Consider the following 18875-nt stretch of genomic DNA (forward strand, 5'->3'; position numbering starts at 1 on the left):
TGTTTTTCATACTTCGTTAGCAAGACAAACACAAGTACAGGTTGTGCAAATGTGTAAAAAACACAGCAAAAAGAAAGATTGTCACACCCTGACAGCTTGCACACCCTGTAGATCTAAGCTCACCATGTGTGTTATTGCACCGTCGGGAGTCTTAAATGGAACCCGACGGTTCTTAGCAAAGGTTTCTGTTAAGATGTTTTTTTCCACAAAGAGCAACATTCATTCATATGCATTTGCAGAACTCTTAAGTGAACTATGAGACAATGAACGGATTTACTGTGTCTGCAGAGACATGAATGGCTGACCAGACTGTCGCTGAATGTCATCAGCTTCTTTCTTCCTTTCTTTCGTCCCTGATACTGACTGAGTGCAATACGGAGGCAGTGCTCAACTTCCGTTAATGCTAAACTGTGTGCGTGTGTGTGTGTGGGTGTGTCATCCGTGCTCTGATAGAGGTACTGAACCTCAAGGGATGTGAACCACATACACATGCTGCCGCCTCATAACCTGAGGTTCACTCCTGGGACCCTTCCATGTGTGTCATCTATGCAGGCAGGGTTAGGAGGCGTCTCGAGAGGGAGACACACCCGCACAACCACAGCCAGACACACGCACACACTTGGCCTCCCCAGAGCAAAGGCTGGAAGTGACAAGGTGACACCATGTCTCTCTGATACCTGGTTTCAGTTAGAGCTCAGTGACAACTGTCCACCTCTGACTGGATGGACACACACACACACACACAAAGAGATAGATGCAAAAAAAAAAAAAAAACCCATGCAGATTCATTCAAACGATCCAATCGAAAAATTATTTCATGACCAGTCTTTAGCTGCAATAAAAGAGACCATAATGTCTGCACTGGGCTATGGTGTATGTCAGATGACAAAATGGCTTGAGTTCTCTCCTGCTACAGCCTGCTCATTACCAAGTGCCCCTTTTTATTTTACTATAAGACCAAATGCATTACCAAATGACTGAACATTGAATTAAAGTTGGACAACAAAAACGAGCATTAAATTACAAAAATGCAAGGGAAGCATAAACTCTTTATCGAGGTTTCGTTAAACGCATGTACCAATGCTTTAGGCGCAAATGGTTTGAATATCTTAAATATCGTGCATACTGTACATATCTGTCACTTTGTCACTCAGGCTTATTCATTTAGTTATGCATGTTTCTGAAGTTAACTGGGGTGATACATAACAAATACCTTTTTGGGGAAGGAAGGATGCTCCAAGAAACTCTTGTGCATAAATGACAGACCATCTTTTATAAGCTGTTAGAATGATGTGGACATTAAATATTCTGCAGTGCCTTTGAGTGTGCATTATATACACTATGGGCTGAAATTGAATAATGAGTTTGGAGAACACAGTTTTCCAATATCAGACATATTGATGTGTGTGTGTGTGTGTGTGTGTGTGTAGGTGTGTGTTTGTGTGTGTTCACTTAATCACTACCATGGTAGTTTAGCTGTGCCTGTTTGCTCTCCCCTACAGAAACAACCTTGAAATGCGACAGATGTTCAAATTCACCTTGCTGAACTTCACAAATCAAAGCTAGACCACTAATAATGAGCTCCTGTCAGTTGAGAAAGAGGAGGAATTGCACATTCATGCGCACACACACACACATACATATGCACACACGCGCACACACACTTACTCCAAAACACATACCGCAAATCATTAACAGCTATAAGGTAGGGTCATACTTTGCAGCTGCTCATTCTGGATAAGATAAGACTTTGACTGCTGAGATTATGTGTTTGTGTGTGTGCTTGCGCTCATCTTTGTCTGTATCTGTACCTGAAAACACCTGTTCAAACAAAGCTTTAGAAATAAGACTGAATAAATACATTTCATATATACAGTAACTGGCCATCTGCCTGTTGTAGGGTTGTAAAAGACTGGCTATGGTGAACACAGACTTTGATGACAATAAAGATATTATAATGACAAATCAAAGAATCTTAGTTTGCACTACAGCATGACCTGTTGTGGGCCCTTTTGTCATTGTGTTTCCATCCCTTTCGCCAGCCTGTCTACATATTGTGAGCAAAGGGCAACAGTGGAGGTAATGCAGTTTTACACTGTTTGCTATCACAGAGCCCCTGATGAGTTTTTGATTTCATCCTTTTTGTCCACAACCCTTCAAAAAAAAAAAAAAAAATCATGTTTTGTAATGCCGTCTCCAAACTCCATTTGCATAGAAGCCATTTTACAATTAAAGCCATTTGATTATCACTAGGATATTAGTCCACCACAGTCCCTTCTCATTGAAGAAAACAAGTATGTGGTCCACCGGAAGTCTAATATATACCAATTCGTGTACGTCATACAGTTGGGCGTCAACTAACCCGAAGGGAGGTGGTTCAAACCTGGATACTTTCAGTCAGCATGCTGAAAGGTCCTTTCAAATTCATTGAACAAATAGTCCAACAATAGTTTACTGTCTATATATACAGTATATATATAGACATATATATATATGTCTATATATATATATATATATATATATAAAGACATATATATACAGTACTGTGCAAAAGTTTCAGGGCACCACCAGCTCTGTCGTTTTTTTCTGTCTGTCAAATTCTGTGACGCAACTTAAATTGGTTCTTATATATTAGAGAGCTGTCAATGAGTTTAACTCATGCAACATGTTTATGTAATGCTCAAGCATGTCTTCAATAAACCTGGCATAATAGACATTTTACAGCAGATACATATATATATATATATATATATATATATATATATATATATATATATATTTTTTTTTTTAATCTACAACAAAAAAATTCATACACATTTTCTGAATGTGTTTCAGTAAAGTGAAATAGAAATAATTATCCTCTATTGCCATTATAGCATTGCTAAAACAACAAATCTAATGGTGGCTTAAGGTTTCTGCATAGTACTGTATGAATAACTAACAACAGCTCTCTATATCTGGAATGCTAACATGGTTGAGAATATTAATAGCTGCATGTGGCTGTATTTCCATATCTTACAAATTGAGTTGATGTTTCTTAAGGCTGTCAATTACACTGCTGCACATTTCTCATTTTATTATCATAAACGCCGGAGTATTTTTTTTTTTATTCGTAATACCATTTCTTTGTTTTTCTTTTTATGTCTCGATAGGCGTCTGTTTCTGGCATCATCTTTTAAACGTTGACTCTTTTTTTTTTTTTTTTAGTTCAAGATCTTTTGTAATGCTCAATTATGATCCAAACTTTTAGCTGGCTAAACTCTAAGCAGGTTTTGTGACAGCCGGTCAATATACAGCTCCATAAATATTTAATATGGGAAGATTTTAAGTTTTCATGAAACTGACTAGATGCACTCTGAGTGGGTGGCTGACCATATGGTGTCAGTGTTCTGAATAACAGATGACCTCAGATCAGATTTATCTTGAGAGGGAGATGGGGAGAGAAAAGAAAAAAAAAAGATGGGGGGGGGGGGGGCTTTGGCAACACTGTTCATCTAGCATTCATGCCAATAAAAGAAACTGAGCTAAACTGAACAGAGAGTGAGCGAGAGCTGCGAGACAGATAGGGAGAGGCAGAGAGCAGAGATGGGGGGGGGGGGGGAGATAAATGTGAGAAGGAACAAGACTTCCTTGTAACACTGCAGCCTACTAAATGTGAATATAAAAAGTTTTTTTTTTACCAAAATAAAACTCAAAAACATACTAAATGCAGCTCCAAATGTCACAGCATGTGACAGCACATTTCTTTTATCTTAAAAGTTTGACAGTTTATTCTCAAACTTCATCGTTGGTAAAAAAGGAAGTTTTCTGATAATAATTAAGCCTCATGCTCCGGTGGAAGTGATCATCTGCGCAAAAAACTGAAGAGAAAGAGTAGTTTGTGAACTTAAGCACATGGGGGGGGGAGGAGAAAGAGAGAGAGAGAGAGAGAGAAAGAAAGAGAGTGTGGACATACAAAGAACGGGAGGGGGAGGGGTGTGAACCCAAAAGAACACCTGTTGAGATTAGGGTTGGCACGCGACCCACTCCAACTCGCGTGGCAGCTGCACCTCACTGGAACAATGGCAGTAAAAGAGGGAGACAGAGAAAGCGAGAGGAAAGTTTGAATGCACTACTTATCCTTTCAGGTCATGTGTGAGAGAGTGTGTGTGTGTGTGTGTGTGTGTGTGCGCGTGTGTGTGTGTGTGTGTGTGTGTGTGTGTGTGGCATACTAATATGAGAGAGGGACAGGGGGGGGGGGGGGGGGAGACCGAGAGAGACAAGTGTGGGCAGCCAAGAAAAAAAGATGTGTGTTCAAGTGAACTCTGAAGTTTAAACTGGGTGAAAGGTCTTATTTATCTTCTATAGAACAGAATAGAACAGAACAGAATAGAATGGCCCTGCTCATTGTCCTGAAGAAGGTGTTATCTTAAAAAGTTTGCCAGCTGTCACTCCAGGTGCACTCAGATCCTCGGAAGATGTAACCCTACAACACCTGCTAATTTCAGAGTGTCACAGCAGGGATTTGATGTGTGTTTGCAGCCATTATGCCAATCTTAATTCATGCTGTTGTTGTTGTCTACATCTGCAACTGAACAGTTTTTTCCGACATTAGTGTGATTTAACATCACTCTTTCCTGAAGTACTGATGTCCTCCTTCAAGCCATATAGCAGAACCCCGCATGCTTTGACACTTTCCTTATTAAAAAGGCATTGAGGAGCCGTGTGAGTTTATGAGTTAACATTCTTATTTCCGTTGCGGTTCTGCTCCATGAACACACAAATTGGAGCCCAATTACCCCTTGCTTTACTTGGATGCACTGCAGATATGAGGCCATATTGAATATAATTGCACCCAGTGAATTGCATCCAGTAATGTTGGTGACTGTACTTTCATACTAATTTCCCAGTGGTGATCCAAGTCACCTCTGACTCCCCCTTCAGTTAGATACAGAGCATCTGACCATCTCTCTCTCTCTCTCCCGCGCGCCCTATTTTCTCTCACATTTCCATTTCAGTTCATATTTTAATGGCATTTTCATGTGCAAAACCGTGTTCTGTTGGAGGCTGAAATCATTACAGAGGTGAGTGATTTCAGACTGAATCTGAAGGTTTAGTTCTGAAGTGATTTATTCTTCCTCCGTTTCACTGCCTGCTCTACCTTCCCACCGCTGTGGCATTCATATTTACTCTAACACACACACACACACACACGCACACACAATACATTCCCTAGCCCCTTACCCTAACCTTAACCATCACAATTAAGTAAGTGCCTAACCCTAACCTTTACCTATACTTAATTCTAACATTAGTCATATAGAACCAGGTCTTAACCATGTAAAGATGTGAGGATCTTTTTAAGAACATGCATTGACACCCATTAATTTGAACAGCCCTAATCATAACTAGTTAATACCTAAAATATTGACCCTAAACTTAATGGGGACTACTGGTCCTGACAAGGTCAGTGTTTATGTGAGGATATGTCCTAAATAGATAACTAAAACAAGTACGCACACACACACACACAGTGGTATCTTTTTCCGAACATGCATTGACATCCATTTCAACCACCACCCGTTAATACCTAATCTTAAAAAGAAAAGGTCCTAAATAAAACAAACACACACACACACACACACACACACACACTGGTTTCCATTACTTCAGAGGACATTGCTTTGACTTAACATTAATTTCCTGGAGACTTGCTCTAACCCTAACCAACATTACTGCTGGCCTAATCTTAACCTAATCCTGAACTCAGCCTAACTTTCAAACATGTCTTTGCCTTTAAATGTAGTAAATGACATCATCATCATCATCAAGTCCCCATAATGTGACTGTGTAAACAGATTTAGGTAATCAAAACAAAAGGAATACCAGGTACACACACACACACTAACCCCTTGCATGGCTCCCTGTCTTACAGAGACATTATGTAATTCACCCCTGGTAACTACTCTGGATGCTCGCTCTGATCTGTGTTACCCTCCCTAATTTCTCTGTATCACAGCCGAGCTGAGTCCTCTCCGGCTCAGCGACGCCATCTAGCGACACTCCACCAATCACTGTAGGCTTCACATGCTGTTTCCACTTCTATCACACCCCCCCCCCCCTTCAGTTAAGTTTTTTTTTTTTTTTTTGTAACTCGTACAAAACTAAGAGAATCAGATATTATTGTACAAAGACCAGTTTTGTTTTGTTTTCCCCCTCAAAAAAAGTAATAATAACAAATTAAAGGACTATCTTATCTTAAATTAGAGACCTGTATTTGGTTAAATTGAGGAGGAGGGGCTTTTCAAAATTTACATTAGTGTTTTAAAAATAAATATAAAACTACAAAAAAAATATATATATCCAATTTTATGGTGAATTGGGTGCACTCCGGTGTTCTCTGGTACCTTGTCGGAGGTGAGAGGACACGCTTCTCTCCTTCCTCTGTCTGGTGTGAGGGAGAAGGGTGCGCTCGATGTGTGTATGTGACAAAGACCGCCCAACCCCGCCTGTGAGGGAGGGAGAGAGAGAGGGAGAAGAGAGAGAGAGGGAGGGAGAGAGAGGGAGGGAGAGAGAGGGGTGAGTTTATGCAGCTTGGCTTGCAGCCCTTTCTCACACCATCATCCCAACGATCATGATGTGTCCAAGAGACGTCTCTCTGTTTGTGACTCGCTCAACTACTGAACATGCTCTAATATAATATAATATAATATACATATACATATACATATATCATATATATATATATATTATAGTAAAACACATGCACGGAAACACAGAAATCACAGTGTAATCTTTTTTATTTTATTTTTATTTTTTTTAACATTTAGTATTAACAAGTTAAGGCAGTGCTACAAAGTCTGTGGTAAAGTTTCCATATGGTAAAGTATACTTAGGTTCCCATATAGCTACTATATGTTAATGGTGTACACATGGGCTGGTGGTGCCAGAGGAAAAAAAGTGTGTGTGTGGGGGGGGGGGGGGTGGTCCCATAACATAATCCAGTGTCTCTTTAAAAAAAATTGAAGTTTCTTGTTGTATTCTGGAATGAGGTCAGACACGAGGCTCCTCATTGCACGCGCTGATTATTATTAGATTCCATTTTGGGCCAATCAGGGCTGCAGGGGGCGTGTGTTTGGCGCAGAGGCAGGGTAGCGACAGCGTCCCATTGGTTGATTTTTATCGCCGTTGTATCTCGGGAAGGGATAAATGCTAGCGAGGGGGGCCGAGTCTGGAGGGCTGCTTTAAACTCGACTGCAGGTTTTCAGATGGAGGGCAGACAGTAGAACTCGCTCTAGTTCTTTTTTTTTTCCTTCCCTTTTTCTTGCTCGTCCTCCCCTGCACGCATGGCTTTTCTTTCTAGCAGATGGGGACAGAGTTGAAGCAGAGAAAAGCACTGACTTTACACACTGTACTTGGAGCCATTTGTAAGAGCGAGCGCACAACAGCGTGCCGCTCAGTCTGCGCTCTGCAGCCAACACAGACTGTGTTCAGCCAGCACACGGCTGAAGTGATTTTATAACACAGACGGGAAGAGACTGATAACGGGGCTTACACAGAGAAGAGTGGCCCGCACCTACAGAACCTGGAAATAAACTTTTTTTTTTTTATTATTACACAACCCAGCCTTTTGAAGGCTACTCTGGACTGTTCGAGTGTGCAGCACACATCTCAGGAGTGAATTATTTCAGCGCCTTTTTTTCATTCTCTCAGCTCAAACTGTGAAGAGAGCGAGAGAGAGGGACAAAATAGCTGAGTTTGCTTTAAAGTGAAGCGGACGACCACGGGGAGAGAGAGGGAGAGAAGGAACAAGTTCACCCGCTCTCCCTCTGTGTGTAACTGGGCAGCGATGGTGCAGAAAATGAGCCACACAGAGAGCACCGCTGAGGCGCTGCACTTTTTCGCCGGGGACTCGAGCTCCGACTCCGGGGCGTGCATGGATCTGGACGCCGCCGCGTCTCCCCTCTCGCCGGGCTCCACAGCCTCGTCCACCGGCGGGGACAAACTGGGAGAGAACCCGGCGTGGTGTAAAACTCCGAGCGGCCACATCAAGAGACCCATGAACGCGTTTATGGTGTGGTCTCAGATCGAGAGGAGAAAGATCATGGAGCAGTCTCCAGACATGCACAACGCGGAGATCTCCAAGCGGCTGGGGAAGCGGTGGAAGCTGCTCAGAGACAGCGACAAGATCCCCTTCATCAGAGAGGCGGAGCGGCTCAGGCTCAAGCACATGGCGGACTATCCCGACTACAAGTACCGGCCCAGGAAGAAGGTTAAGTCGAGCACCTCTAAGCCGGGAAGCAACGGAGACAAGGGGGAAAAACTCAGCAGTAGCTCTAGCAACACCAGCACTAAGACATCCTCATCTTCAAGGAAGAGTGGATCCAAATCACCCAGCAGCAGCAGCAGCAGCAGCAGCAAACCCCACAAATCACTTTTCGGGAGCAGCAGCAGCAGCAGCAGCAGTAGCACCAAAGCATCACCGTTTGCCTCTGAACAGCAGTCAGAGCACCACCACAACTCACTCTACAAGTCCAAATCTGTCTCCTCAGCAGCCAAGCACATACCGGATGCCAAGAAGCCTAAGCGGGTGTATGTGTTCGGCAGCAGCGCGGCCAGCCTGAGCGTCAGCCCCCCGTCCTCCGTGGTGGTCCCCGCCAGTCCCACGCTCAGCAGCTCGGCGGAGTCCAGCGACCCGCTCAGCCTGTATGAGGACGCGGGCAGCGGCAGAGAAGAGGCGACAGACTCCCATGGCAGCAGCAGCAGCAACAGCAGCAACAGCAGCGGCGGCCTGGGCGGTTCTTCGGAGCGCCGCGGCGGGCACACATACACAAACAGTCGGCGGGCTTCCTCACCGACTCCCTCCGGTTCTCACTCCTCCTGCGCCTCGTCCCACTCCTCCTCCTCTTCTTCTTCTTCCTCGGAGGACGAAGACGACTTGCTCGACATCAACCCGAGCCCCAGCTTCGACAGCATGTCGCTGGGGAGCTTCGGCTCCTCGGTGCTGGACAGGGACTTGGATTTAAACTTTGAGTCTGGCTCCGGGGGCTCCCACTTCGAGTTCCCCGACTACTGCACGCCCGAAGTCAGCGAGATGATCTCCGGTGACTGGCTGGAGTCCACCATCTCTAACCTGGTGTTCACTTATTGAGTCGGACCTCATCGTGTCCTGTAAGCAAAAAAAAATTAAAAATAAATAGAAGATATGACCACAAACAGAAACACGGAGCCAGGTAACGTGAGGGGGGGTGTAATAGTTAAAGTGTGTTAACTACACCAGACTAGTAAATAAAAACCCCACTCAAACCAGCCACCGTCCCCTTCTCAAAGCGCTACAAGTCCTGGGAAAGTTCAACTTTAATGTGAACAACGTGCTTTTTGCGTGGACTGTGGGACTTTGTGAGTACACGCGTCAAAGTGGAGGAACAGCAAAACAAGACACTCTGACACACACTCTCACACACACACACACAGAGAGGCTTTTCCCCCCGTCTGTGAGACGCTGTGTTCCGGACTGTTTATGATGAACTGAACTTTAACTGTGATTGATTTGCACGTAACGCGGTCCGCCGTTCACTTAATAATCAATGTTGTTTTAAAGGGACATTTCAAAAAAAAAGTTTCTAACCCAATCGCCAAGTGAACTTCACCACTAAAAAGGTACCGAAACAGGACTTTCGTGCAACAATTTTTTTTTTTGTGATGTGTCAACAAAAGGACTCTTTTTTTTAAAGATGAAACCGAGGTGGGTTGATATTTTCTCAAAAGCAAAAAATAAACGTGTAAAGCATGATAGCATACTTTGTTCCTATCTTGTGCTGACATTTTCCGTAAGACTGTCGAGCTTTTTTTATTATGAAAAAAAAAAAACTAGTATTAGGGTTATTTAAGTGGATTGGTGGCGCTCGCTTCGGTTCTTCTCTTTTTTGGGGGAAAGGAGGACATTGAAATAATCACCAGCTGTTGTAATTTTTCAAACTTCAGGACTCAAACGCAACTTCAAATCTGTGCTGAACTTTATACACGAGTTCTTTATGATTCAGGACCAAATTTCTTTCATGTTGATTTCAGATGATTTTACAGAGAAATCCTCACTGAATTATTTTTTTTTGTCATCCTCTGAGCTTTGTTTTGTACATGTATTCAGATGCCATTTTATATGGGATGTTGTATTTATATAATGGGCCAAGTGTTTTGACTTGATCATTTTTTTTATTTCTTGTATACATGATCTAATCTTGTTTCGTTTTTTGTCTGTGTCTGTCACATTTCCTTCTCAGGCGAAGGGCTAGAGTTTTAAAAACACAAGTTTTGATTTCTTTTTTATATTTAAATGTACACACTTTTGGACACTTAAAAAAGAGAGGAAACAGTTTGATTATTTTCTCAGTGTATTTTTGTACAAATCTATATAGAAAAATGGGGGACTCAACAATCGGTGTGTGTAGCCTACTAATACAGCTGTATTGGATTTCCTCATTTTTTATACCCCGGCAGGCTGGTTTTCATGCTGCCTTCAAGTTCTCATAACACGCTCGTACATGTGAATTCCATTGCCTGTTGTGATGCTTTTGCGAGCACAGCCAGCAAAAAAGAAAAAGAAAGAAAAGAAAAACTTACATCACATTGTTGCCTTTTGTTTGACTTAAAAAAAAAGAAAAGAAAAGAAAAGTAAAGGCACCAACCAACTCAAGTGACCTATCACAGCAGATCATTAGAGATCAGGTATGCAATTGGTGTTTTAGGTCAACAATTTGGCACTCAGTGAGATTGACTTTAACCAGCAAAAGCTGATGGGATGTCCATCCCTGAACGTCCCTGATTAGAATGCGCATGAAACGCAGCTATACAAAATGCTTTTCTGATTTCCAATAGCACTTGAAGGCAGCACCAGTCTTTGTCTCAGCCTACTTTCTACGTTTACAGTGCTGTTCTGCAGGATCCTTAAAGACACAGGAACACGTTATTTCTGGAGGCTATTCCTGTGGACCCTGTGGGTTTAACAGGTCACTTATCTTGAGCAGCCACTTGTTCATTGTTTTTTTTTTTGTTTTTTTCCTGCAAGATATCTTGCCTATGACAACAGATGAGGAGATTGTAGCTTTAAATTTGACGTATTTCTTGATGTTTTCATTAACTGATGTCAAATTTTGCCAATCAACCACTGGATTGAACAGGCTATCAATATAGCAAGCAAACAAGGATGATAACATCAAGCATATTCAAATTTCTGACTGAGTTCCGCAAACACCTACTTGTACTGCGTTTCTCATTGTATTTGAATATATATAATCTTTTCTACTTGTCAGCTAACATTAGCTAATAATTGTTTTAGTATCTTTATGGCATGGTGAATAGCATTTGTATTTCAGATTCAGGTTATTAGCTGTTGTGTTTTTCAGAAAAAAAAAGAAAAATAGGGAAAAAAGTATGAAACGTGAACTCGATCTTTGTATATTTGACTGTATCATAAAGCAAAAAGATTGTGTGTTTATGTATGTTGTTGCTCTCGAGGACAGGCACTGTCTAGAACTGCTATCTTTTACACATCCTTACTTACATTTAAGGTGGTCAGTTCAGGACTCTTTTTTTATATATATATAAAAGCATTTTTAAATATATTAACTTTATTTTTCATCCATCCTGTGCAATATGCTGTGTAGAATTATCATTTATTGTCTCTAATCATGCCATAAACAAAGGACCCGCCCCTTTTTTTGAGACTCAGAGAAAGGGGGGGTGACTCATGCCAGCTAAATTGTGTCCATTCACTGCCTGTCAGATTGTTGATATAAACTTGTGTACAGAACTTTTTCAAGGAAGGATAATAAATATCAGCTGGAACTGAAACTCTTATGTTTTCAATCACTCTTTGACTGTCGGCAACAAAAAGGGATGCTTGTGTTGACGATATTCATGCCAGTTATCAATTGGAATTACTCGGACAAAGCTTCGAAATTAGAGTAAAAATTAAGCAGGACCACGGAAACACCAAAGCTTCTGACTCAGCGTAACTCTAAACCAGGTTTTAGTCGAGTCACTAATTTGATAACAAGAGGTGGATATAGAAAGAACAGGTGATACCAAAACTTTGCAAAAGTATTAACAGATAAACTGATCAATATGAATAGATATGCTGTTTTTTTCCACAAACAAATAATCACCTTCTGTTGAGGGAATTAAAATGTGGTCTGAAAGTATTGTCTTCTATAGTTACAGTTAGTAACAAATGATTAAATGCCATTTTCCAGACATTTCCATCACCAGAAATTGGTTAAATGCTTCACATGCACCATTATCTTAATCGACAATGAGGAAAAAGAGACCCATCAGGCTTTTAAAAAACAAAAATCATATGTCTCTAAAAAGCACAATTTGCCCCAGTTATAGTACAATGGGCAGGGCTGAGGATGCAAGAGGGAATCTTACATCACCAGTGTGGTGCTAATAAATAGATACATTTATGTACAGTACACTCTATAAGATCAGAGAGATTCAATAAGATGGTTTCAACTCAAAATCTACCTTACCAACAGAACCAGAGCAGTCTGATTATTTAATCTGAGACACTCTGCTATGACAGGAGTTATTCGTCATGTATAACTGTTTGTTTGTTTGTTTAAACAGGCATGCAATGTTGATTTGTTGTTTACCCAATCAAATTCAGTATGCATAATTAAAAGCCGCGAAGCAGCAAACGGTCAAAGTGTCACTTTGCAGTGAACAAAATACACCGGTTGCAGTCCAAGCATATTATACACATGATCAATTCTCAGCATTTGAATCTGTATAAGTATTAACCATAATAAACAACATTAACAATGAGGACGAACTAACATGACGCTGCACTCAGTTATATCCACTTTTATGAAACATCTGTACTGCTTCTACATCCCATGTAACCACCAGGATAATCCATAGTCATTAAACCCATGGACTGTTATTCAAGCACATGTAATTCCAGGTGTATGTAGCTACACTGGTGATCAGATCACTCAGGACGGATGTTAATACCAGGTCTGAACCACCGTCATCAGGTCAGCAGTTACATAACTGTTACATCAGATGAGGATTATTATTATTCTTTTTTTTTTTACATGTTTATACATTAATAACTCACTCTATGAAGTCATGGTGGTGAACAGTTTTACCACCAACTCATGTTTTTTTTTTTTACATTTTTGCTTCATGTTTTTTTTTATTCTCACTGCGTTTTATAATTGTTCATTTTGGGACAGATAATAAACTTGACTTAACATACAATACACCAGGTCTGTTGCACTACTATTGTGTTTCTTATGTAACTAATTATGTTGCCTACATAGGGTTAGTGAGTTGCCTTTAATTAATTCCTGCTGTAGAATATAATGTTACCTCCGTTAACATCATTAATGCAGGCTGTGCATGTACAGTGCAGGGCCAGTGATGCTATATTTAAACCAATGCTCTATTCCATTCTTTTCTATCTAAAATATTGTGCCGTATGGGACTGTCTGGTGTTCAGACAGTCACCGTTTCCCCTCCCCCTCTCCCAGACAGACCCTTATTGTGGGGGAAGGGCTGGTTTAGCAGCAGTCAGCCAAGGGCTCTCCAGCGTAGCTGTCAAGAATGTCTTTCTGTCTATATGTGCATGTCTCTATGTGTGTGTATTTGTCTATTGTCTTTTTTTTTTACCTCTTTAGAAACCCCTTTTCCTCATGGAGACCAAAACCTGGTCCTAATGAGGCAGAACAGAATTACTGAGGACAATGCAGAATTCTTTAAGGGAAAGCTGCACAAACCAGAGTGTGTGTGTGTGTGTGTGTGTGTAGGAGTCTCAAGGCGTTTGATATTTAAATAAAAGAAAGTCAGGTGTCTCTGCAGGAGTAAGTCTTGGTGTAATGGATTCCAATGTGGAGATAAAACCAATTGAATGGCACCAAACCAACAACACACATAATGTGTGTGTGTGTGTGTTCTAGTTTATAGCCGCCAATTTGTTATTTGTTATGTTTGCATGTCTAAAGGAAATCATATTCACTTCTTGTTCTTTGAACGTGCGGCAGTGCATTAACCTATAAACTGTTTTATGAAGCTGTTTTATGGTAACCAAGCCCTCGCAGCATCACACATAAAATGCATATATACGTTTTTATCACAGCTTCATTCACTGTGTGTAATATGAACACAGTCATGTGGCTCATGTGCATATCACAGCACCTATTTCACAATATTACAAGATTTGTTTTCACTTCACAGTGATTAATACATACCGTGCAAGGAGGTAATATCTTATAGGTATAATTTTTGGCGGAATTTCCTAACACCTGCACCTGCACTTTATCTCTCTGTGTGATTGTGTTAAGCCCCTCTGAGCTGTATGTAGCCTGTGCAGTGTGCAGCCTCATGCATTGCTCAGCTGACTCCTCAGCTGGAGACACACAGGCAGTGGCCAGCAGTGGAGAGTGGAGCAGAACAGACTGACTGCTGGAGTCAGTGGCCCAGTAAAACCACAGCAGGGGAGTATGAGTGCTCTGCTGGAGGGGGGTGAGAGAGGTAAGACTCTCATCTCTGTGTGTGGGGGGGGGGAATGCAGGGACTATTCTCCCCCGTTATATATATGTATATAATCCAATTCATTATACCCTTTTGTCCTTACATCAAATATTTATCTTGTTTTTTCCATTTCCAATGATTTATCTCTGTCTGGTACATGAAAGGATGTTGGTTGCATACTGTGTTATCCAGAGCTTTCTAGTTTTTTTAGATGCCCGATTGGCACTTCCTGTGTATTTGTTTCTCAGAGGAAGCGCACTGCCAATATTTATCTAAATCTCCTTGTATGAATGAAGGTGTGTGTGTAATAACTGTCATTGTGTGTGTGTGTCTATATGTGATATATGTCTGTTTTAGTTAGTCTGGGCATAAAGGTACATTGCTTTGATGTTTGTTTGTAACAGGTAATATGTGGTGCTTTGTTAAAAAAGAAAAACTAAAAAAAAACAACAACAACAAAGTTTAAGGATTGTGTTGGGTTTAGGTTTGACTGATGATGGAAACAATAATAATGTACAGTATTTAAGACTGTACTGTGTCACTGTTTTTTCACAACTGCAGGCTTTTTTTCAACTTCAAACAATGAGTTCCACTTCACAATACCTCAGCAGTGCTCCTCAATGCCATTGTCCATGTATATGATGATATTCTGTGCATTAAAAAAAAACAACGAGACTCTTCCTCTTTTGTCTCCTCCTTTGTTCTTCTATTCTCCTGCTGCTGTCCAGACATAATGGTTGTCTGCAGACAGTGCATCCAGGAAAGTTTATATCAGCCAGATCATATTATGTGGAGGGGGAAACAAAAAAGATAAGAAATGACGTGTTGAGTTTGACAAGTGTCACATAGTTTTAAAAATAGATATATAGACACTGGGACGTGCATTCGGACACAAACTCGGTCCGTCTATATTGTTGTATGCATACTTGTTTGACTTTGAGAGGGCGGGACTCTTTGGAGAGCGAAATGAACTAGGCGCGGCCAAAAGGAGCCCCATCCATCTATCACACGTGTAGACAAAGGGGGACTCCACAACACAAAGCTAGATGTGCCCTCTCAAACTTTTTCCACGACCCGCGGCGACGCGCACAGCGCAAAAACCAACCCCCAGGTGAGTTGTCTCCGAACGGGGATACTACCTTTTCCTGCGCCCTTGGAGCGAATTTGGAGTGTATTTCCAGTTTGAAGTTGCTGCTGTAGTTGGTGCGTCAGCGCTCAAACTTGAGCACAAAGCAGGAGAGAAAGGGTGAGAGACTTAGAGAAACAGTCAGCGAGGGGAGAGAGAGAGAGAGGAGCGGTCCCCCTTTCCTTTGTCTGATGCGGGGCGCTTTGAGGAGAGAACTTGAGGGGATGCTCAGACACGCATCTTCATAACGCTCATTATTACTCAAAATATGAGACTTACAGAAGTGATTGAGAGTGAGCTGCAAATGGAGGTGAGATGGAGTTTGTACTGCTGCCGTGTTTTTTGTCTCTTGGGGATGTTGCGACGCACCAGACAAAGCAGCTGCCTGTCAGAAGTTTGCGGAGAAAACGACCTTTTTACGCACGCCGGATGTAAAAAAAAAAACAACAACAGGCAATTATTAGTTCATAAATAGTTTTAAAGTACTTTTTTTTTCATTGTAGTGCAGTTTTATCACAGTGACGTCCGTTGTCCTGCGAAGTTACCAGTGCACTGTGGGTGTTCAGAACAATGCAATCAGGTGTAAAGTCTCTGAGAAACAAAACACTCACAAAGAATTACAGCTGTTGCACGAATAAGCAGCAAATGTCTGGAAAACTACAAGATGCCATGAGAGGAATACGAATGTGTTTGGTTGTGAAAATCGTAACGAGACATCTCGTTAGTTTATTGGAAACAGAGCAACAGGTATAAGTCGCTGCAGCTTCTTTGTTACAGTAAAGGCTCCTTTGTTCTCAGTCCATACAAAGAAAAGTAGAAGGAGCGCAAATCCACAAGGAAATAACTTTTGTGAACGCTTAAAATTATTTTTTTTAACATGTTAAACAAAAATGTTTTGGTCCTATGTGTTTATTCTTGAAAGTGGCGGGTTGTATTTGATTTCATTTTCAAAATTCAAACAAAACCCACCGTTACATCCAGTTATGCGGTTTATTAGACAGTTTTTGGTTTTTAGTTAACACTTAAATGCATTCTAGTAAAAAAAAAAAAAACTTTCTTTATCATATGAAGGTGTCCTAACAACTTGTTTGAATTTGATGCATTCCATTGAACAATGGCCTTGCCCTAAACTTTTTTTAAATATATATATCAAAACAAAACTTAAGTCTGTAAAATATTTTGTGTTCTTTTACAATTTTTAACGAATTTTACTTTTACTTACTTTTATGCAAATATTTCAATTAAGAGTTGTGTACTTTTTTTTTTTTTTGACCAGTTTTGTCCATTCAAAAAGTTTTAACTGCACATATTTGTTCTTTTCTTTTTTTTTGTCCATAGGTGGATTTAACTCCAGATTTACCAGCAAAGCGGTTTCTCCTGTGGGAGGTGAAGGAAATATAACAAAATGTGGAAATCAAATGCAGGGATGCATGGAGTTTTCAAGACTGCGAGGAGGATTAAGAGACTGTGCCTGTTTTCTTTTGGAGAAGGTGACGAGTCATCCCATGAGGAATTAAACTCCGGCAGCATCAGTGCCAGGAGGGATTCGTTTTAGGCACACTTGGAAATCGAAATCTCATGGAGACATTTTGAGGATTATAATGAAAACGTGCGGCTCGTCTCTCTCCTAGACATGTCCCAGGCCAAAGTCACAGCAGAAGCAGCAGGATACTTCATTTCTGATCCTCCTTGACTCAACTTGGGTAGGTAATATCACCTTTTTTCCTGGGATGTAGCACTTGTTCAGCCACTTGTTTGTCAGCCACACACGCACACACACCAAATATAAAAAGCTGAAGTCAAGAGAAACTTTACAAAAGTTTAACAAGCACAAAAACACAAACAAACACATTTGAAAAATGAAATCATTCATCATGAACATGCATTTTATTTACATTTGTGGCACTTTCCACTATTCACTGAACATAAAGAGTTAATATTGACAATGAAAATATCACATAATATTTCTAAATAAGCCAAACTGGTATGTAGACACACTTATTTCAACTTTTATTTTAATTAATGACACAATTGGAGGCATTTTCCTGACTCATCTGAAATCCAACTTTTCATGTTGTAAATATAGTATTTCCGTTCAGGAATTTTCACAAATCCATCACACAGGCCGGATTGGACCCTATGGTGGGCCGATTCTGGGCCTCGGTCCGTACGTTTGACACCCCTGTTGTATGCAATGATTCAGTTTCAGCAGATTCAAGCTCAACATATAGTGGAAACTATTGGCCCTGATTCATCGGTCAATGATACATCTTAGTTATTTAGCCAAATTAAGAACATATAATCAAATTAAACTCATGAAAGTCATGATAAAGCAAATTTAGTGGCTCAGTTCAGAACAGGAATCCTTACCCTCACCCTAAAAGTTGGCAGATTTAAACATTGTATAAGTAGGATAAGTTTGAATTATGTGACTTTAGGTGAAATTAATAAGGAGTCACATTTTCTACTGTATTGTCCTCATTATGACGACTTAAAAATCACATTTATTTATTTAAAATCCGCAAATGGACACTGGTGCTGAATGGAATTTGAGTCAAATGTATATAAGTTGGCTACTAGTGTGTGTAAATCCCAGATAACATCAGCAAATTTGTTTAATGTTATTTGTGAATAATAGTGCCTTGTGAGCCCATTTTGGCAGGGCATATTCTCGATGCTTGGCACAATATCAACAAGTAATCGATGAATCATATTTACTTTGAGATACTCTGTGATGCCAGTGCTTAACGGATAGATGGACTACAGTTGTGTGAATTCCCTTCTGAGCTGTGATATAATTTCTAACTGCTTTGTGACCTTTGTGACTTTATTTCCTCAAACCTCTGTGTGCACTGAGGAGAAAGGGCAGGTGGGAGTGGGCCTTAGAATTAAGATGGCACTTTAGTATTTTGCCTATTATCATGCTGCTGCAGCTAATTGAGACAAGCTTGCAAAAACTTGGAAATGTCAGTGGCCTGTTTCACATGTACTCCTTGCTGTCTGTGAATGTGTGAGAGAGATCGAAAGGTAGACTCACTCCTTTCACTCCTTCCTTGCAGTGATGTCATTGAGAGCCAATGAGTGCATGCAGTAGTAGACTTGTCAGCATCCAAGCTCCGCCTCCAGCCTCTTTGTGCATGGCATGCAGCATCACATTTTCGCCATGCGGTACTCTGCTGCAGAGGAAGAGGCAGGAGGAAGACAGAGATGTGGGTCTCGGGCTGTGTGATGTGAT

At 40.9% G+C, this 18875-nt stretch overlaps 1 protein-coding gene across 1 annotated transcript; it reads left to right on the top strand.

Annotated features, from left to right (window-relative positions):
- Positions 1–7756: 7756 nt before the first annotated feature.
- Positions 7757–9692, top strand: sox4b (SRY-box transcription factor 4b). Its single transcript, XM_083885824.1, has one exon. It carries the CDS (start codon positions 7829–7831, stop codon positions 9128–9130), a length of 1302 nt encoding a protein of 433 aa, XP_083741950.1. The 5' UTR covers positions 7757–7828; the 3' UTR covers positions 9131–9692.
- The last annotated feature ends 9183 nt before the right edge of the window (positions 9693–18875 follow it).

The sequence above is a fragment of the Microchirus variegatus genome, assembly GCF_963457635.1.
Source record: "Microchirus variegatus genome assembly, chromosome: 1".
Classification (NCBI taxonomy): domain Eukaryota; kingdom Metazoa; phylum Chordata; class Actinopteri; order Pleuronectiformes; family Soleidae; genus Microchirus; species Microchirus variegatus.